The sequence below is a fragment of the Papaver somniferum genome, chromosome 10 (genome assembly GCF_003573695.1).
Source record: "Papaver somniferum cultivar HN1 chromosome 10, ASM357369v1, whole genome shotgun sequence".
Lineage (NCBI taxonomy): Eukaryota > Viridiplantae > Streptophyta > Magnoliopsida > Ranunculales > Papaveraceae > Papaver > Papaver somniferum.
This window is the reverse complement of record NC_039367.1, coordinates 75,556,002-75,579,092: the sequence shown is the minus strand read 5'-3', so window position 1 is coordinate 75,579,092 and position 23,091 is coordinate 75,556,002. Positions and strand designations below refer to the sequence as shown.

Below are 23,091 nucleotides of genomic sequence, written 5' to 3'. Positions count from 1 at the left end.
CATGTTATGACTAATATCGCATTGTGGCTGATAGTGTCATAGTGACAAGTAACCAATAATGACTTAAGATACGGCATTTCAGTTAACTGGGGTTAGGCCCTTAGGTTTAAAATGTCAGATCTCCATCATCGGAGATGCACATTAGTTCTGATTTGTCTAGTTGGGTTAACTGAGTGTCTATTAGACATTTCAGTAAACTCTGAGATGTATTTCCTGCATCTTTGGAGATTCCATCTGTTTGTACGAGCATCAATTACTATCTGAGACTTGCCTGAATTTCCATGTATTTGATTCCTCATTCATCCAAAACGGCGTTAATTTCTAGATTAAGATAAATCTAACGGTCAGACCAAAAGCCAGCAACCTCGTTAATCAAAAATCTAATGATGAGACCAAGCTAGGTGTTTTTTAAGTTCCAAGTTCTGGATCTCTTCTTAACCTTGTGGTCAAGTCAACATAATGCGAAGTAGCTACTACATGACTGATTGTCAATGAAATCTGTATGACCAAGACCCAGTCAATACAATGTGGGATCAGTCGGTAATTTTTTTTTTAGAAAGGATAGAATGAATTATTAGGTTCTTGAAGACTTTTTAGGGTACTATGAATTAGTATTCAAATCTTATTATCAACCTAAGATAACATACACAAGTAACACAACCATATAACGTTAATGAGCTTTAACTAGAGCACTGCCGTTTAGGACTCTAGGGCTCACTTAGTATTTCACTATTTCTATGAAAAACTATGAAGAAAATTGGTCAAATTTGAAGAAACAAAGAGACAACAAAAAGTGAGAGAGAGAGAGAGAGAGAGAGAGAGAGATCAAATGTCTGTCAAGATCAAGGATGATACAATCATTACATAAGCAAGAACAAAGAAAATGGCTATCTGAATAAAGAACTTGGGATTTTCCCTCATGTTGGGTGATGTAACGGCCCTGCAAGCAGAAAGGCTTTGTCAAAACTAGAGAAGAATATACTTCAAAGAAATTAATCAGTGGTGATGCTCTTTGGAGAAATCACATTGCCGCAGATGAAAGTTACCTTGCAATTCGCTGTGAAAACCTATAGAAGGGCAAACTCTGAAGAAAGACCATGCCAGGGCCAGTTAGCTCAACTGAAATTAGGTTCTCACCCTGACATTGAAATTTCAAAAATAACAATCAGCATTAGGTCTATCATTGAAATTTAACCCCAGAAAATGCTCAACTCAGACAAAAGAGATATTTCCTGTCAGTACTGAACGGAACCGACTAACATACTGTGCTTATTTCATCCTCTCAATATTTAGTAAAATCTAAAGTCCGTAGAACAACTAAAGCTGGATTTCAGCAACTAAAGTGAGAGTTGTCCCATAATATTCCACAGGACACTCACCTTTACGCTTATCAAGGAGGACGTAGTGGCAAGATGAGAGAATAAAAGGAAAAGAAACAGGAGAAGTTTGAAAGATTAAAAGGTCAAAAAAGTAACTCACCCCGAAGACCATCCTTCTTATGGGACCAGTGGATTTGATTTGAAAATTTACTGTAGCAGTCATGGCAACAATGCAAGATGCATCAACAATTAGTACTTCCCCAACATCAAGATTTTTCTGGACAACTGCAATAGGAGGAATCCAGAAGGTTCCAGAGTTAGTACATATAGAAGCTGACCAAAAATATTTAAACTTCAGGCCTCACCACGCGGCCTGTTCACAATTTCGGTTTTCATGAGCATACTACAACAAGACAAACATTCAAAACACATCTATTTCTAGCTGAGTAACCAGATGGGAACTAACAGTTCTTTTGCCGGCACAAAAATTGGTGGCATATCTTCCTGGCATGATAATATTTAATATCTATATCCAACTACTATAAAGAGAACCCTTTTTTTGGCCTGTTACCAACAATATGGACTAACCTGATATTACAAATATAACCTCCAACATCAACTTATAACAACTGACAGATATGCTTTCAAAGGTAAAAACACATATTAAGTCTATCTTTACATACTTACAAAAATGACAATGTATTAAAATAATATCGAAAAACTTGAAATGTAATGACAAAGGATGGGCAGAGCACATACCAGACCCACCAGCAACTATGAAAGCTAGACCTTGACCTTCAATCTTCTGTCTCAGAATGACCTATAAGATTTTGAGCAAAATCTTAAAATAAAAGTGTATTTGGATAGAAAAAGAAAAATTATGAAATTGAAAGTACAAATAAAAGATGCACACGAGGGCCGTTGACATCTGTTTTTCGACTATCAAATGATAATCAGAGAAATTCCAGCTTGAGAAACCATTTTCTCACCTCTGGTCCAGCGACAACATTACGAACCCTTTGATCAATCGAGTTAGTGACTCTCACATCATTGACAGAGCATAGAAATGCATCTGGCTACAGAAACCATTTCAACTAAGTCAAACACAACGGTAGAGAAGCAAAGAAATAGTTACATCTTCTGCTAACATGAATGACTAACTCATAATTCATGATCTCACGTATACTAGGTGTGTGGTTGTGCATATGTATGTGCAAAGGAAAGGAGGGTGGGTGGTGATCCAATTTCTTACAGTAACTAAATAAACGTAATGAGTAAATCAGCTCTACCTGGCACAACAGCTGTCCACCAAACATCGCAAGATCAATCTGTAATGAAACATGAATGGAGCAATTAATCCACAATTATCAAAACATATTTGCCTAAACTTACAAAGTGTGTTGCCACTAAGTCATTGAGCAGAAAATGCACAATTTGAATATTGAATCTATTAGATAAACCAGAAATGCTTTAAGAACACGAACCGGAAGTATCCTTGCAAGGGAAGGAGCAGCAATTGCAACAAAACCATCATTTGCACCTTGATTGAGAAAAACTACGCTAGTTGCATTCTTGCCAAAAAGCCAGTACCATATATTTCCTTCATTTTCAGGGAGAAACAAGTTGTCCATTTGGATAGACCCAGACATGTAACACATGGAACCTGCAATAGCCCAAGGTCGGATGTATAGTTTAACATTAACTACAGCCTTTCAGTAGCCTCTGAGAAAAAGAAAAGAATATAAAAATTCAAATCCATAAAATAAAAGCACGTTGATCCATATATTAACTTAATTATGTTACAATGAACTAAGCCATATAAGGAAGGTCTTTAATTTTAAAAATCAGCAGCTTATGCGGGCCTAATTCATTTTTTGAAGTCAACAGTTAAATCTGCAATCAGCACAGAGTATCGGCCGTTTTATTTATTTCGATAAGCGGCCCAAGATAGTGACGTAAAAGAGAAGAATGGAAGCTGCTCCTAAATGACAATGAAAATTAGTCTGTGACTTTGATACGTGATATGGGGTGGGGGTGGTGGAAAGAAGACACTGCCCTATGTTGTACAACTGCCTAACCTCATACTTACTTTTATTTATAATTTAAAAGGAAACTCCTAAAAAGATTATAGCTAACTAAATGGAAATACTAACAAATCTGCTGCAAGAAAATAAATGATATAAGAAGCATTAAGAATGTGCAATTTCATGTTAAAGAATTCATTTCATCAACCAATACTAATGAAAAGTGGTCAACAAGTTTCATCCACATTTGATTTCAAAAAATAAAGCCCTAGTGCCAGACTATTTGAAGCTTTGTCAATGAAGAGATCAAAGCAATCTTCCCACAATAATGTTGACATCAGAATTCAGCAAAGTTACTGCCAAGCACAGTAAAACTTACCAGGCTTTGCAATTACCTTCTCTTGTGGCTTTAACATAATCTGATAATAACAGAGCAAAGACAGCAGGTATCCATAAGTCGAAACTTTATACTCAATTAAACACGCTAACAAATGTAGATGGAGAGGGATCCATGGATCAACAAAGAACTTATCAATCACCAAAACTCAAACAAATAGTTAACAACAACCTGTACAATCTGAGCTTCGCCTCCCAAAATTTGAAAAGGTACGCAAGCTGCTTGGGGACTCTGAGTCAATGATGAATTCTCATGAGTTTAACCAATAACTAGCAAGTCAACGCAATTTAAAAACTTGCATCGTACATTACGATAATCTTTTCGATAAAAGCAGATTCTACCATGCAAGTCAATAACAACAAATTCTAGTTCAAATTTCCAAGTAAAAGTCAAAAACTCACAGAAGGATATTAGACATTTACAGTTCATAGATTTATGCTTATCAGCAACAGCAACTCCGGATGATCATACAAATGCCAAATTATCTTCGCGACACAAGTAAACTGCAACATCAAATACGGCGTGGGCCAATCTTTGGGTTCTCAGTTTAGAGCCCAACTAAGAATTTTGAAATGGTACTCCCCCTTCTAAACCCAACAATGATAACTAAAAAAGCAGGGTATCTTCATTGTACAAAGGAGGTGTGCTGAACTTTTGTGATACTGCTCTAACTATTAGGTGCATAGAAAGGTGCATTGCTCCAGAAGCAATGCTGTACACTAGCATTTGTTTCTTCAAACCAGAAAGCTACAGAAACTGGGTGGCAGAGATCCATGGATTCAGAACATTGAATATGGAACCCACACCACACACCCAACATCCAGTTCCATCTTACAATTACACATATTCAATAGCAAGCCTAGTTATGTTTGTGAGTAAGAAAGGAACAAGCCTAGTTACGTAATATAGACGAGATTACCAAAACACTACAAACTTTTATTCCAACATTATTTCCACTCATTGAAGTGGAATGAACCGTCTAAGAGATCTTCAAAGTTTTACTAAGAATTAAGCCTTCTTCAAAATGGTGAATTAAGACCTCCGATTTTCGCCAGAGGGTAGGTAAGGTAAGTCCGTGTATGCATAACTAAAACCTACCATTCAGATTCTGAAGCAGTGAAGCACCAAATAATCATGAATTTGATCTAAATACATTTTCATTGTGACAGCTGGTTTACTAGGGTTCCTCTGTTATCAGTACCTCAAGTATGTAAATTCATTGTAGAAAGTTCCCCACATCCAAGTGATTTTTCTTGGCTATCATATTCAGTGTGATCATAATACGACATTCCACCTTGAGAAATCCTCTTCCAAGAAAATCTAATAATTCTTAGGGGAAACTAACATTCACCACTACTTTCACTTCAAATTGATCAACGCTATAAAACTTACCCCTGAATCTCTAGTTCTTCATAGAAAAACATTCCAGTGCAATTTCACATGTGCAAACATCACGATCCCAAAAAAGGAACTACTCAATTGACATGAAAATCAACGATTAATGCATCAAAATTGACTAAAACAACCCTAATTTTCCACACAGACAAAGATCTTCAAATAATGAAACATGATTATAATGAAAGCTAAGATTACCTGATAAACATAGGGTTGAAAAGGAGTAGAGAAGAAAGGTGCAGCCATTTCTTAATAACTCTTTCTAATTCTTCAAAGAGTTTTAAACTTCAACCATTACAAAATTCAGACCGGAACAACGAGACACTCAGAAACAGATCCAAAGAAGACGAAATTCAACTGAAAGTCTGTCTATACCAAGTTTTTTATTTTTCTCGCTTCTAATATCGGTGTTATTCTGAATTCCTGAACTACCCTGCTTAATAGTTTAGTTTATACAGAAGTAAGCTCCGTTTATCAAAAATTAGTTTTATCTGGCATTGCAAGGTTTGCCACGTCAGATTATTAGATGATACGTCATGTTTTGATTGGCTGCACTTGCTGTCTCAGACGTGTTTTAGGTTTCATTTTCATTTTCTTTTTTTTTTTCTTTTTTTTTTTTAATTTTTTGCGAGCGGGGTTTTTACGAGATCTTCACCAACTGGGCTACCCTGTTAAATTAGTCCCCTGTAGTAATCATCTTTGCAAAGCCGCACTCCCCGCCGCAGAAAAGATTCTCAGTGAAAAACACATCTTAAGGTGCTCATAAAGTCGCAGGCTCGCAGCTTTATTGGAATCACAGAGTAAACCCTAAACCATGGCTGCTAACAATCCTCCATTAACTCCCCAATCCTTGTCTGCCTTCTCTCAAGGCATATATCTTGTTCTATCTCGGTGGACTGCTCTTCAGATGGCTATTCAAAACGAATGGGGAGGAAGAGATTCTCGTCAGAAATCAGACCAATTCTCTTATGATATCCTCTCCTGGTTTACCCAAACTAAAGGTATAATTAGGGATTTAAATAATAGTTGGGGTTTTGCAGGTTTAGAGGGGCTGATAATTGTTTTTCTACTTTCTGTTGTTTTCTGTTGTTTTTGTTTGGCAGAGCCGCTTTATATTGATGATTTAGAGGAGAAGATATTGTTCAAAACCATGACAGATGAATTCAATGTTGTGCTTGACGATGGGAGCGAGAAAGAGGTGTGAGTAGAAGATTGACATTTAAACTTAAAATTATAATTTTCACTTACGTATTGAAGCTTAACAATCTACTTTGAATTGTTATCTAAGAATCCGAGTTTGTGTGGCGGTCTGATGGTGCTGTGCCCATGTACCTTCAGATTTGTCAAGCAGAAACGTTATGCAAGTTTGATTTTGGTATTTTGATCCTTGATCATGTGATACATTTGTATTTATAAGAATCTAAAGGATAAAGATTAGAAACAAACAATGGAACAACTGACACTGTTATCAGTACTCTATAGCTGGTTGCATATGGGAGATTTAGAGAGATCTATTCTTCTGATGTTCTGCTTTTTTTTCGTTTTATTGGACCAAGCAGATAGCAGAAGAGCTTATGATTATGCATGAAGAGTGCCTGCAAGAAAATTATGAGTCGATTCAAAGACTAAGGATATCCAGTAATGGAGCGCAAGCTGTCTCTCAAAGTAGACAGGTAACTCATTTTAAAGTTACTTTTCAATTACACTACAAGTTATATTTTGGATTGCATCAAGGTTTCACACTTGCACATATAATTTGTTAAGGAATCTGTATTGTCTGTTTTCACACTTGCTTTGTAGATCCTGGCAGAGGCTAGAAATTTTAGTTTCCACAAACTTGGGCAGAAAATGTGATTTATAGTTGTGTGTATGTTACAATCTTGATAGTTAAGGATCAGCATAAAATTCAGAATGGCTACTTATAGTGTTGACTAAGTAGTACGGTTGACATTTATCAGAATGGCTACTGATAGTGTGGACTAAGTAATACGGTTGACATTTAGGTACTACTGATTGCTGTATTGCAATTATTCACCAGAATGGCTGTAGTTACTTTTATCAGATTGGTTTTCAGTTTTCCCTGAAGGATTTGCACAGGGCGAAAGAAAATTATGGTTTAAGCTGTAGAGGTATATATTCCTTTACCAAATTACTAGATTCACCAGAATATCTGAGGTGACAGAACTTACCCCTCATCTGAGAATTTTAGAGGTATATATGCATTTACTGAAGGACTAGATTCACCATATACACCTTTGTAGAATGACTTCGAGAAATGACTTTATACATATTGCTCCCAACTCATGCTGCATTTTGGTTGTAGCTTAGTGGTTTGAACTTGTAAGTTTATGCCCGTAAATCTAGAGTTTGCTCATTATAGCATGTTGTACATCAATGCTTGGTGAGAAGTGTGAACATAAGATTTATAACAGTCACTGTTGCATCTGATAAGTGATATCTCAAGTTCAACCCCTAAATTATGATGTTTTTGGTTTCTTGATTACATATGGAAGGGAAGGAAAGAAGAGGACTCCAGTCAACTGTATTTTACTCTTTTTTTTACTTGGAATCATGATCTGATATAGAACAGGAGTTCAATGGTATATAAACTCATTGTTGTCTATTTTAAGCACACTACACTTTTATGTCTATTTCCCCAGTTGGTTGATGAAAATGAGGATGAGAGTTCTGATGACGAAGAAGCATCAGACATGGCAGTAGATGAGCCGCAGAGGCCAAGCTCAAATTCAAAAACAAATAGCACATCGGTTGATAATCAGAACCAGACAGGACAAGCAGATGATGGATGGTCTGTCGTCCCCCCTAGGCGAAACAAGGGCAACCGCCAAAATTAGTTTGAAACTCAATCATGGTCTTTCCTGTTTCTGCAACTCTTCCAATTTTGTTTGTTATTTATTAGTCTTTTCTGCATAGCCATGCCAGCATAAAGGAAGAAGGGGGGGGGGGGGTTCATGATAGGCGTGGCGAGGCCAACGACTGATTTTTAGGCACTCTCTTACGAATTTGTACTTGGAAATACTAGATTTATATAAAAATAACATGTCTAAGGTATTTTGTGTACTAAGCTTTGTGGTTTTGAAGTTTGTCAATTAATGAGCTTTGTCTCTAAACACGACATCAGGGTATTTCTGGATATTGAATGTTAAGTACGCTTTGTGAGTACTTTGTGATAGTTATCTTCCTTAAATTCCCTCCGTTGCTTATCTCCTACTTTCATCATCACTAACATAGGAGAGAGAAATCGATATATTCCCAACTTCGAATGAATCTTGATCATGTACTTATTTGTGTCGCGTTGTAGTGGTTTTAGTTTCCACAAATTTGGGTTGAAGAAATTGTTGCCAAAGCTTCTGCAGTCATTTAGTCATGTGTCATCACCCACAAGATATATCTTGGTCATTTGGAGTACAGATTCTTAGATATTAGTAATTAATTGGGAGTATAAAATTTTAAGGGGGGGGGGGGGTTCATGATAGGCGTGGCGAGGCCAACGACTGATTTTTAGGCACTCTCTTACGAATTTGTACTTGGAAATACTAGATTTATATAAAATAACATGTCTAAGGTATTTTGTGTACTAAGCTTTGTGGTTTTGAAGTTTGTCAATTAATGAGCTTTGTCTCTAAACACGACATCAGGGTATTTCTGGATATTGAATGTTAAGTACGCTTTGTGAGTACTTTGTGATAGTTATCTTCCTTAAATTCCCTCCGTTGCTTATCTCCTACTTCATCATCACTAACATAGGAGAGAGAAATCGATATATTCCCAACTTCGAATGAATCTTGATCATGTACTTATTTGTGTCGCGTTGTAGTGGTTTTAGTTTCCACAAATTTGGGTTGAAGAAATTGTTGCCAAAGCTTCTGCAGTCATTTAGTCATGTGTCATCACCCACAAGATATATCTTGGTCATTTGGAGTACAGATTCTTAGATATTAGTAATTAATTGGGAGTATAAAATTTTCATTTCCATCCTATAAATTCTTTATTCACCTTTTGAGCTACGTGTCAATCTGTAATTGATTAAAACTATTTCTATTTTTTAATTATTGGGAAAAAAACGGTTTAGTCCAAAAACACATCAAAAAGTAGGATTAGTCCATCCGAGTTAACTAGGTACAATTTAGTCCAAAAGTTATTTAAAATATGAAAAATACACATATAACCTCTTGATTTACAATTTAGTCCAAATATTTACAATTTAGTCCAAAGTGACTCACGATGATGTCAGCAATTTTAAATAATATAAAAAAAAAATAATTTTTTTTTATCTTTCGAACCATTTGTCCAAAATTCACAAACTTTGTATATTTGGAAAGCTCTTTCCGAGAGCGACAAAAAGAGTACCCATATGACTATATAATTCTCATTTTAAAAAATCTTAGTTTACATTGGGGTACAAACATGTACATGTCTACAAAAATCCAAAAAATCAAAAGACAAAACAAGGTCCACCAGTTTGTACACCAACATAGCAAAAGTAGATTGCAACTGAATCTTATACGATAACAAGTTAGCTAGTTGATCCATTCCCAAGGGTTTACCGAACGCTCCTCTCATACCAGTTTGAAGCCTGTCAGCTCCGGCACATGAAAGTTAATACGCAAGACATGGAAATTATGTATTTATATTGTTCATCTATACATACAATGACGAAGAGGAAAAAGTGGTCAGCACAGAGATCAAACTATTGTTTCATGAAGTTTTTAACTGACAAGGAATCTAATAAAACAACAAAATAATTATACAGTGCGAGTTAGATATTGGTGACTCGTAAGCTAAAATACCGTTGTAGCACCAGTTTCTAACTTATTTTTCACCTAGGCCTATAATTGAGTAATCACTGATAGCATGAATACCGGGTAACACATTGATAAACCATCCAGTTCTTACAGGCTACAACTCAGAAAAAATGATTATACTAACTTACAAGTATGAGCTTAAACCTATTCATCTGTCTGCAGAGATTATTTTAATTAAACTGTTGGAAAATGGCACTGAAGCTGCAACAAATATCCTAGAATGTACATTATCTTTGCCTAAGGGATGTTACAAGGATCTAAATTTCTAATGAGCGGACAAGGAAAGAAGTCTTAAGAACTGGATGGTTTATCAATGTGTTACCCGGCACATGAAAGGCGTGGCGAGGCCAACGACTGATTTTTAGGCACTCTCTTACGAATTTGTACTTGGAAATACTAGATTTATATAAAAATAACATGTCTAAGGTATTTTGTGTACTAAGCTTTGTGGTTTTGAAGTTTGTCAATTAATGAGCTTTGTCTCTAAACACGACATCAGGGTATTTCTGGATATTGAATGTTAAGTACGCTTTGTGAGTACTTTGTGATAGTTATCTTCCTTAAATTCCCTCCGTTGCTTATCTCCTACTTTCATCATCACTAACATAGGAGAGAGAAATCGATATATTCCCAACTTCGAATGAATCTTGATCATGTACTTATTTGTGTCGCGTTGTAGTGGTTTTAGTTTCCACAAATTTGGGTTGAAGAAATTGTTGCCAAAGCTTCTGCAGTCAGTCATAGTCATGTGTCATCACCCACAAGATATATCTTGGTCATTTGGAGTACAGATTCTTAGATATTAGTAATTAATTGGGAGTATAAAATTTTCATTTCCATCCTATAAATTCTTTATTCACCTTTTGAGCTACGTGTCAATCTGTAATTGATTAAAACTATTTCTATTTTTTAATTATTGGGAAAAAAACGGTTTAGTCCAAAAACGCATCAAAAAGTAGGATTAGTCCATCCGAGTTAACTAGGTACAATTTTTCCAAAAAGTAGGTGAAAATGAAGAAAAATTAAACGCAACAAGTTTTTCCAAAAATTAACAACCTGAAAATTTGGGGATCGACCCAAAATACAACATTTGTAAATGACAGCTTCACACTTATGTTATAACGATGCGGAGACACTGAAACTATCAAAAACAAAGATTTACCCCTAAACCAAGTTTTTACTGCACAAGGAAGTGCGTAAAGAACAAAATAGGGGATATTGGGACTGGGAAATTGTCAATTGGCTCATGCACGGTATTAGAAACAGGGACGTCCTCTGGGTATTTGGATGCAAAGTATTCCAACAAAATTTTTGAAGCACATAATTATAACCCTAAATTAGGTAACTTTTGGAAGTCTAGGGGACTAGAAACAACCTCTAAGTTGGGTGAAAGATCTTGCGAGATAGGTTCTTCTAATAAATTAGACGAATCATCTACACAATCATTCACAGGGTCATCTATATATTCAGTATGGGACAGAGAGTCACTACATGATTCATAATCATCATCAACAAATAATCTTTGACATTCAAGAACTCTCAATCTTTGTTCCAAACTAGGTGGTGTGTGTTTATAATACTTCTCGTATATCTCTAAAGGAGATTCTTCACTTACCGCATGTGGATCAAAAACTCCATACCGTTGCCTATGCATGTATTCAACAAGCGTCGTCGCAGATGAGGTTTCCTGATAATTTGAATTTCTACACATATATTCCGCCAGCGTCATCGTAGATGACATCTCCTCAGAAGAAGTCATCATCCTCAAAAAGTCCCTGAAAAAAATACAAAAAGAAATGCATAAAAAGGAAAAAAAAATCTAAAATGAAATTAAAATACTGTACAAAACAAATAAAAATAAACCTAAAAATTAATCTAAAAACAAATCCGCGTCGGCGGCGCCAAAATGATAATGTTTTTGATTGTCGTTGTTTTTTTAGTAAATAGGATTCGAACTCTAAGAATTGTTAAGATTAATTTTAAAGGAATAAAATAGAGAGTTACTGGGTCTAGGATTCGGCCAAACTCATATCAATAGGTTCAATTATTCATTCTCAAACAATTATCGCTCGACAAATAAAACAACATCGACTCTTATTCTTGCCAAGGTAGATTTTCCAAACATTAGTTATAAATCGTAAGCATGGGACATCAAACATCTAAGCAAGCATGACCCATCAAATAAAATAATAACTAATTTTTTCAAATCATAATTCTATTTTAGTTAAGTGCAAAAGTCAAATAGAAAATAAAACAAATTCACCCATGTATGAAGTCCGGTTTCCTCCGTCGACCCAGTGTTGGGGTCTAGCTTCTCATGATGAAAACACACTCAAAAAATATAATTAATAGCTCAAATGGTGTTTACAATGGTGAAAATGAAGAAAAATTAAACGCAACAATTTTGCTCTACCAAAACTCCTCCTCTTTTTTTTTGTTTGGTCCTATTTGTACCCTATTTATACACAACAACTCATTACTCAAACATCTTTTCAAAATATTCTTCCATAACTCCACCAGATCTTCTCTTTGATGAAAGATATCTTAGGAATAATTTCTTTCTCCATTATCACACATCTTCCTCTATTTGCTAGAATAAAATCCTGGGGGATATTATCATTTTTTTTATTTATAAATAAAACCACAGATTTTCTTTCTCCTTTTCAATAAAAACAAACTCATCAATATATTATCTCTTTTAACTTCAAGATATGAAAACTTCTTGTATAATAGGCAACAAGATATCTTTGCCTTAAATCTTTGAGATCTCCCATAAATTATGTGAATCTATTTCAAATGAAGAAGAAGAGGGTGCCTCTATCCATTTGTTCATTTGTTGGGTGTATTTAACAAGCTGGGTGACCGTATCTGAAATGATGGGTGCCTTTATCAGTTCCTCTGGCTGCTTTTAACACTTTTTTCGATCTATTTTTCCAAAAGAGCTTATTTCCTTGAAAAGACTTAAAACAAGTTTATTAGTGATAAAATGAGTCCCAACTAATGTATTTATGGGTGAAAATGCGTCGCACTTTCGTGCTTATCAAATTCCCCCACACTTACATTTTGCTAGTCCTCGAGCAAAACAGAAACTGACCCGCTACACAGCTGGTCATATAATAAGAGACATAGAGAGACCCGCTACACAGCGGGTCATAATTTTTTTTTTTTAAAGACCCGCTACACAGCTGGTCATATAATGCAAGAACAAAGAAAAGACCCGCTACACAGCTGGTCATAACCCTAACAATCATTTTTTTTTGAGACTCACTACACAGCTGGTCATAACATGCAAGGAAATTCCTGAAAAAGAAAAGTAACCCACACTTAAACATTACATTATCCTCAATGTAATTGAGTCATCCAATGCAAAATTTAAGATGGGAAATCCATAAGATGAAAAAAGTAAACGAAAATATAAAAATAAAAATAAAATAAAATACACCTACTGGAATGTACAAAAAAGGATCCCCAAAAATTAACAACCTGAAAATTTGGGGATCGACCCAAAATACAACATTTGTAAATGACAGCTTCACACTTATGTTATAACGATGCGGAGACACTGAAACTATCAAAAACAAAGATTTACCCCTAAACCAAGTTTTTACTGCACAAGGAAGTGCGTAAAGAACAAAATATGGGGATACTATTGGGACTGGGAAATTGTCAATTGGCTCATGCACGGTATTAGAACACAGGGACGTCCTCTGGGTATTTGGATGCAAAGTATTCCAACAAAATTTTTGAAGCACATAATTATAACCCTAAATTAGGTAACTTTTGGAAGTCTAGGGGACTAGAAACAACCTCTAAGTTGGGTGAAAGATCTTGCGAGATAGGTTCTTCTAATAAATTAGACGAATCATCTACACAAACATTCACAGGGTCATCTATATATTCAGTATGGGACAGAGAGTCACTACATGATTCATCATCATCATCAACAAATAATCTTTTACATTCAAGAACTCTCAATCTTTGTTCCAAACTAGGTGGTGTGTGTTTATAATACTTCTCGTATATCTCTAAAGGAGATTCTTCACTTACCGCATGTGGATCAAAAACTCCATACCGTTGCCTATGCATGTATTCAACAAGCGTCGTCGCAGATGAGGTTTCCTGATAATTTGAATTTCTACACATATATTCCGCCAGCGTCATCGTAGATGGCATCTCCTCAGAAGAAGTCATCATCCTCAAAAAGTCTCTGAAAACAAATACAAAAAGAAATGCATAAAAAGGAAAAAAAAAATCTAAAATGAAATTAAAATACTGTACAAAACAAATAAAAATAAACCTAAAAATTAATCTAAAAACAAATCCGCGTCGGCGGCGCCAAAATGATAATGTTTTTGATTGTCGTTGTTTTTTTAGTAAATAGTTTTCGAACTCTAAGAATTGTTAAGATTAATTTTAAAAGAATAAAATAGAGAGTTACTGGGTCTAGGATTCGGCCAAACTCATATCAATAGGTTCAATTATTCATTCTCAAACAATTATCGCTCGACAAATAAAACAACATCGACTCTTATTCTTGCCAAGGTAGATTTTCCAAACATTAGTTATAAATCGTAAGCATGGGACATCAAACATCTAAGCAAGCATGACCCATCTAATAAAATAATAACTAATTTTTTCAAATCATAATTCTATTTTAATTAAGTGCAAAAGTCAAATAGAAAATAAAACAAATTCACCCATGTATGTAGTCCTGCTTCCTCCGTCGACCCAGTGTTGGGGTCTAGCTTCTCATGATGAAAACACACTCAAAAAATATAATTAATAGCTCAAATGGTGTTTACAATGGTGAAAATGAAGAAAAATTAAACGCAACAATTTTGCTCTTCCAAAACTGCCCCCTCTTTTTTTATTGTTTGGTCCTATTAGCACCCTATTTATACACAACAACCCATTACTCAAACATCTTTTCAAAATATTCTTCCATAACTCCACCAGATCTTCTCTTTGATGAAAGATATCTCAGGAATAATTTCTTTCTCCATTATCACACATCTTCCTCTATTTGCTAGAATAAAATCCTGGGGGATATTATCATTTTTTTTATTTATAAATAAAATCATAGATTTTCTTTCTCCTTTTCAATAAAAACAAACTCATCAATATATTATCTCTTTTAACTTCAAGATATGAAAACTTCTTGTATAATAGGCAACAAGATATCTTTGCCTTAAATCTTTGAGATCTCCCATAAATTATGTGAACGACTGATTTTTAGGCACTCTCTTACGAATTTGTACTTGGAAATACTAGATTTATATAAAAATAACATGTCTAAGGTATTTTGTGTACTAAGCTTTGTGGTTTTGAAGTTTGTCAATTAATGAGCTTTGTCTCTAAACACGACATCAGGGTATTTCTGGATATTGAATGTTAAGTACGCTTTGTGAGTACTTTGTGATAGTTATCTTCCTTAAATTCCCTCCGTTGCTTATCTCCTACTTTCATCATCACTAACATAGGAGAGAGAAATCGATATATTCCCAACTTCGAATGAATCTTGATCATGTACTTATTTGTGTCGCGTTGTAGTGGTTTTAGTTTCCACAAATTTGGGTTGAAGAAATTGTTGCCAAAGCTTCTGCAGTCATTTAGTCATGTGTCATCACCCACAAGATATATCTTGGTCATTTGGAGTACAGATTCTTAGATATTAGTAATTAATTGGGAGTATAAAATTTTCATTTCCATCCTATAAATTCTTTATTCACCTTTTGAGCTACGTGTCAATCTGTAATTGATTAAAACTATTTCTATTTTTTAATTATTGGGAAAAAAACGGTTTAGTCCAAAAACACATCAAAAAGTAGGATTAGTCCATCTGAGTTAACTAGGTACAATTTAGTCCAAAAGTTATTTAAAATATGAAAAATACACATATAACCTCTTGATTTACAATTTAGTCCAAATATTTACAATTTAGTCCAAAGTGACTCACGATGATGTCAGCAATTTTAAATAATATAAAAAAAAAATAATTTTTTTTTATCTTTCGAACCATTTGTCCAAAATTCACAAACTTTGTATATTTGGAAAGCTCTTTCCGAGAGCGACAAAAAGAGTACCCATATGACTATATAATTCTCATTTTAAAAAAATCTTAGTTTACATTGGGGTACAAACATGTACATGTCTACAAAAATCCAAAAAATCAAAAGACAAAACAAGGTCCACCAGTTTGTACACCAACATAGCAAAAGTAGATTGCAACTGAATCTTATACGATAACAAGTTAGCTAGTTGATCCATTCCCAAGGGTTTACCGAACGCTCCTCTCATACCAGTTTGAAGCCTGTCAGCTCCGGCACATGAAAGTTAATACGCAAGACATGGAAATTATGTATTTATATTGTTCATCTATACATACAATGACGAAGAGGAAAAAGTGGTCAGCACAGAGATCAAACTATTGTTTCATGAAGTTTTTAACTGACAAGGAATCTAATAAAACAACAAAATAATTATACAGTGCGAGTTAGATATTGGTGTGACTCGTAAGCTAAAATACCGTTGTAGCACCAGTTTCTAACTTATTTTTCACCTAGGCCTATAATTGAGTAATCACTGATAGCATGAATACCGGGTAACACATTGATAAACCATCCAGTTCTTACAGGCTACAACTCAGAAAAAATGATTATACTAACTTACAAGTATGAGCTTAAACCTATTCATCTGTCTGCAGAGATTATTTTAATTAAACTGTTGGAAAATGGCACTGAAGCTGCAACAAATATCCTAGAATGTACATTATCTTTGCCTAAGGGATGTTACAAGGATCTAAATTTCTAATGAGCGGACAAGGAAAGAAGTCTTAAGAACTGGATGGTTTATCAATGTGTTACCCGGCACATGAAAGGCGTGGCGAGGCCAACGACTGATTTTTAGGCACTCTCTTACGAATTTGTACTTGGAAATACTAGATTTATATAAAAATAACATGTCTAAGGTATTTTGTGTACTAAGCTTTGTGGTTTTGAAGTTTGTCAATTAATGAGCTTTGTCTCTAAACACGACATCAGGGTATTTCTGGATATTGAATGTTAAGTACGCTTTGTGAGTACTTTGTGATAGTTATCTTCCTTAAATTCCCTCCGTTGCTTATCTCCTACTTTCATCATCACTAACATAGGAGAGAGAAATCGATATATTCCCAACTTCGAATGAATCTTGATCATGTACTTATTTGTGTCGCGTTGTAGTGGTTTTAGTTTCCACAAATTTGGGTTGAAGAAATTGTTGCCAAAGCTTCTGCAGTCATTTAGTCATGTGTCATCACCCACAAGATATATCTTGGTCATTTGGAGTACAGATTCTTAGATATTAGTAATTAATTGGGAGTATAAAATTTTCATTTCCATCCTATAAATTCTTTATTCACCTTTTGAGCTACGTGTCAATCTGTAATTGATTAAAACTATTTCTATTTTTTAATTATTGGGAAAAAAACGGTTTAGTCCAAAAACGCATCAAAAAGTAGGATTAGTCCATCCGAGTTAACTAGGTACAATTTTTCCAAAAAGTAGGTGAAAATGAAGAAAAATTAAACGCAACAAGTTTTTCCAAAAATTAACAACCTGAAAATTTGGGGATCGACCCAAAATACAACATTTGTAAATGACAGCTTCACACTTATGTTATAACGATGCGGAGACACTGAAACTATCAAAAACAAAGATTTACCCCTAAACCAAGTTTTTACTGCACAAGGAAGTGCGTAAAGAACAAAATATGGGGATACTATTGGGACTGGGAAATTGTCAATTGGCTCATGCACGGTATTAGAAACAGGGACGTCCTCTGGGTATTTGGATGCAAAGTATTCCAACAAAATTTTTGAAGCACATAATTATAACCCTAAATTAGGTAACTTTTGGAAGTCTAGGGGACTAGAAACAACCTCTAAGTTGGGTGAAAGATCTTGCGAGATAGGTTCTTCTAATAAATTAGACGAATCATCTACACAATCATTCACAGGGTCATCTATATATTCAGTATGGGACAGAGAGTCACTACATGATTCATAATCATCATCAACAAATAATCTTTGACATTCAAGAACTCTCAATCTTTGTTCCAAACTAGGTGGTGTGTGTTTATAATACTTCTCGTATATCTCTAAAGGAGATTCTTCACTTACCGCATGTGGATCAAAAACTCCATACCGTTGCCTATGCATGTATTCAACAAGCGTCGTCAGATGAGGTTTCCTGATAATTTGAATTTCTACACATATATTCCGCCAGCGTCATCGTAGATGACATCTCCTCAGAAGAAGTCATCATCCTCAAAAAGTCCCTGAAAAAAATACAAAAAGAAATGCATAAAAAGGAAAAAAAAATCTAAAATGAAATTAAAATACTGTACAAAACAAATAAAAATAAACCTAAAAATTAATCTAAAAACAAATCCGCGTCGGCGGCGCCAAAATGATAATGTTTTTGATTGTCGTTGTTTTTTTAGTAAATAGGATTCGAACTCTAAGAATTGTTAAGATTAATTTTAAAGGAATAAAATAGAGAGTTACTGGGTCTAGGATTCGGCCAAACTCATATCAATAGGTTCAATTATTCATTCTCAAACAATTATCGCTCGACAAATAAAACAACATCGACTCTTATTCTTGCCAAGGTAGATTTTCCAAACATTAGTTATAAATCGTAAGCATGGGACATCAAACATCTAAGCAAGCATGACCCATCAAATAAAATAATAACTAATTTTTTCAAATCATAATTCTATTTTAGTTAAGTGCAAAAGTCAAATAGAAAATAAAACAAATTCACCCATGTATGAAGTCCGGTTTCCTCCGTCGACCCAGTGTTGGGGTCTAGCTTCTCATGATGAAAACACACTCAAAAAATATAATTAATAGCTCAAATGGTGTTTACAATGGTGAAAATGAAGAAAAATTAAACGCAACAATTTTGCTCTACCAAAACTCCCTCCTCTTTTTTTTTTGTTTGGTCCTATTTGTACCCTATTTATACACAACAACTCATTACTCAAACATCTTTTCAAAATATTCTTCCATAACTCCACCAGATCTTCTTTGATGAAAGATATCTTAGGAATAATTTCTTTCTCCATTATCACACATCTTCCTCTATTTGCTAGAATAAAATCCTGGGGGATATTATCATTTTTTTTATTTATAAATAAAACCACAGATTTTCTTTCTCCTTTTCAATAAAAACAAACTCATCAATATATTATCTCTTTTAACTTCAAGATATGAAAACTTCTTGTATAATAGGCAACAAGATATCTTTGCCTTAAATCTTTGAGATCTCCCATAAATTATGTGAATCTATTTCAAATGAAGAAGAAGAGGGTGCCTCTATCCATTTGTTCATTTGTTGGGTGTATTTAACAAGCTGGGTGACCGTATCTGAAATGATGGGTGCCTTTATCAGTTCCTCTGGCTGCTTTTAACACTTTTTTCGATCTATTTTTCCAAAAGAGCTTATTTCCTTGAAAAGACTTAAAACAAGTTTATTAGTGATAAAATGAGTCCCAACTAATGTATTTATGGGTGAAAATGCGTCGCACTTTCGTGCTTATCAAATTCCCCCACACTTACATTTTGCTAGTCCTCGAGCAAAACAGAAACTGACCCGCTACACAGCTGGTCATATAATAAGAGACATAGAGAGACCCGCTACACAGCGGGTCATAATTTTTTTTTTTTAAAGACCCGCTACACAGCTGGTCATATAATGCAAGAACAAAGAAAAGACCCGCTACACAGCTGGTCATAACCCTAACAATCATTTTTTTTTGAGACTCACTACACAGCTGGTCATAACATGCAAGGAAATTCCTGAAAAAGAAAAGTAACCCACACTTAAACATTACATTATCCTCAATGTAATTGAGTCATCCAATGCAAAATTTAAGATGGGAAATCCATAAGATGAAAAAAGTAAACGAAAATATAAAAATAAAAATAAAATAAAATACACCTACTGGAATGTACAAAAAAGGATCCCCAAAAATTAACAACCTGAAAATTTGGGGATCGACCCAAAATACAACATTTGTAAATGACAGCTTCACACTTATGTTATAACGATGCGGAGACACTGAAACTATCAAAAACAAAGATTTACCCCTAAACCAAGTTTTTACTGCACAAGGAAGTGCGTAAAGAACAAAATATGGGGATACTATTGGGACTGGGAAATTGTCAATTGGCTCATGCACGGTATTAGAACACAGGGACGTCCTCTGGGTATTTGGATGCAAAGTATTCCAACAAAATTTTTGAAGCACATAATTATAACCCTAAATTAGGTAACTTTTGGAAGTCTAGGGGACTAGAAACAACCTCTAAGTTGGGTGAAAGATCTTGCGAGATAGGTTCTTCTAATAAATTAGACGAATCATCTACACAACATTCACAGGGTCATCTATATATTCAGTATGGGACAGAGAGTCACTACATGATTCATATCATCATCATCAACAAATAATCTTTTACATTCAAGAACTCTCAATCTTTGTTCCAAACTAGGTGTGGTGTGTTTTATAATACTTCTCGTATATCTCTAAAGGAGATTCTTCACTTACCGCATGTGGATCAAAAACTCCATACCGTTGCCTATGCATGTATTCAACAAGCGTCGTCGCAGATGAGGTTTCCTGATAATTTGAATTTCTACACATATATTCCGCCAGCGTCATCGTAGATGGCATCTCCTCAGAAGAAGTCATCATCCTCAAAAAGTCTCTGAAAACAAATACAAAAAGAAATGCATAAAAAGGAAAAAAAAATCTAAAATGAAATTAAAATACTGTACAAAACAAATAAAAATAAACCTAAAAATTAATCTAAAAACAAATCCGCGTCGGCGGCGCCAAAATGATAATGTTTTGATTGTCGTTGTTTTTTTAGTAAATAGTTTTCGAACTCTAAGAATTGTTAAGATTAATTTTAAAAGAATAAAATAGAGAGTTACTGGGTCTAGGATTCGGCCAAACTCATATCAATAGGTTCAATTATTCATTCTCAAACAATTATCGCTCGACAAATAAAACAACATCGACTCTTATTCTTGCCAAGGTAGATTTTCCAAACATTAGTTATAAATCGTAAGCATGGGACATCAAACATCTAAGCAAGCATGACCCATCTAATAAAATAATAACTAATTTTTTCAAATCATAATTCTATTTTAATTAAGTGCAAAAGTCAAATAGAAAATAAAACAAATTCACCCATGTATGAAGTCCTGCTTCCTCCGTCGACCCAGTGTTGGGGTCTAGCTTCTCATGATGAAACACACTCAAAAAATATAATTAATAGCTCAAATGGTGTTTACAATGGTGAAAATGAAGAAAAATTAAACGCAACAATTTTGCTCTTCCAAAACTGCCCCCTCTTTTTTTATTGTTTGGTCCTATTAGCACCCTATTTATACACAACAACCCATTACTCAAACATCTTTTCAAAATATTCTTCCATAACTCCACCAGATCTTCTCTTTGATGAAAGATATCTCAGGAATAATTTCTTTCTCCATTATCACACATCTTCCTCTATTTGCTAGAATAAAATCCTGGGGGATATTATCATTTTTTTTATTTATAAATAAAATCATAGATTTTCTTTCTCCTTTTCAATAAAAACAAACTCATCAATATATTATCTCTTTTAACTTCAAGATATGAAAACTTTTTGTATAATAGGAAACAAGATATCTTTTCCTTAAATCTTTGAGATCTCCCATAAATTATGTGAATCTATTTCAAATGAAGAAGAAGAGGGTGCCTCTATCCATTTGTTCATTTGTTGGGTGTCTTTAACAAGCTGGGTGACCGTATCTGAAATGATGGGTGCCTTTATCAGTTCCTCTGGCTGCTTTTAACACTTTTTTCTATCTATTTTTCCAAAAGAGCTTATTTCCTTGAAAAGACTTAAAACAAGTTTATTAGTGATAAAATGAGCCCAGCTAATGTATTTATGGGTGAAAATGCGTCGCACTTTCGTGCTTATCAAATTCCCCCACACTTACATTTTGCTGGTCCTCGAGCAAAACAGAAACTGACCCGCTACACAGCTGGTCATATAATAAGAGACATAGAGAGACCCGCTACACAGCTGGTCATAATTTTTTTGTTTTTTAAAGACCTGCTACACAACTGGTCATATAATGCAAGAACAAAGAAAAGACCCGCTACACAGCTGGTCATAACCCTAACAATCATTTTTTTTCTTTGAGACCCGCTACACAGCAGGTCACAACATGCAAGGAAATTCCTGAAAAAGAAAAGTAAAACATTAACCACTCTCCCACACTTAAATATTACATTGTCCTCAATGTAATTGAGTCATCCAATGCAAAATTTAAGATGGGAAATCCATAAGATGAAAAAAAGTAAACGAAAATATAAAAATAAAAATAAAATAAAATACACCTACTGGAATGTACAAAAAAGGATCCCCAAAAATTAACAACCTGAAAATTTGGGGATCGACCCAAAATACAACATTTGTAAATGACATCTTCACACTTATGTTATAACGATGCGGAGACTCTGAAACTATCAAAAACAAAGATTTACCCCTAAACCAAGTTTTTACTGCACAAGGAAGTGCGCAAAGAACAAAATATGGGGATACTATTGGGACTGGGAAATTGTCAATTGGCTCATGCACGATATTAGAAACAGGGACGTCCTCTGGGTATTTGGATGCAAAGTATTCCAACAAAATTTTTGAAGCACATAATTATAACCCTAAATTAGGTAACTTTTGGAAGTCTAGGAGACTAGAAACAACCTCTAAGTTGGGTGAAAGATCTTGCGAGATATGTTCTTCTAATAAATTAGACGAATCATCTACACAATCATTCACAGGGTCATCTATATATTCAGTATGGGACAGAGAGTCACTACATGATTCATCATCATCATCAACAAATAATCTTTGACATTCAAGAACTCTAAATCTTTGTTCCAAACTAGGTGGTGTGTGTTTATAATACTTCTCGTGTATCTCTAAAGGAGATTCTTCAATTACCGCATGTGGATCAAAAACTCCATACCGTTGCCTATGCATGTATTCACCAAGCGTCATCGCAGATGAGGTTTCCTGATAATTTGAATTT

General features: G+C 34.6%; 2 protein-coding genes across 2 annotated transcripts; one reads left to right on the top strand and one right to left on the bottom strand.

Moving 5' to 3' along the window:
- Positions 1–597: 597 nt before the first annotated feature.
- On the bottom strand, positions 598–5,590 carry LOC113319049. The gene is made up of 10 exons (XM_026567347.1): positions 5,334–5,590; positions 3,912–3,971; positions 3,723–3,762; positions 2,804–2,982; positions 2,609–2,647; positions 2,309–2,395; positions 2,079–2,139; positions 1,480–1,604; positions 1,047–1,138; positions 598–940 (listed from the first exon to the last, which is right to left on the bottom strand). Exons 1-10 carry the CDS (start codon positions 5,379–5,381, stop codon positions 826–828), a joined length of 846 nt encoding a protein of 281 aa, XP_026423132.1. The 5' UTR covers positions 5,382–5,590; the 3' UTR covers positions 598–825.
- A 186-nt stretch (positions 5,591–5,776) lies between these two features.
- Positions 5,777–8,318, top strand: LOC113319501 (pre-rRNA-processing protein TSR2 homolog). The gene is made up of 4 exons (XM_026567752.1): positions 5,777–6,136; positions 6,239–6,333; positions 6,695–6,808; positions 7,796–8,318. The coding sequence occupies exons 1-4, from the start codon at positions 5,950–5,952 to the stop codon at positions 7,988–7,990; spliced, it is 591 nt and encodes a 196-aa protein (XP_026423537.1). The 5' UTR covers positions 5,777–5,949; the 3' UTR covers positions 7,991–8,318.
- The last annotated feature ends 14,773 nt before the right edge of the window (positions 8,319–23,091 follow it).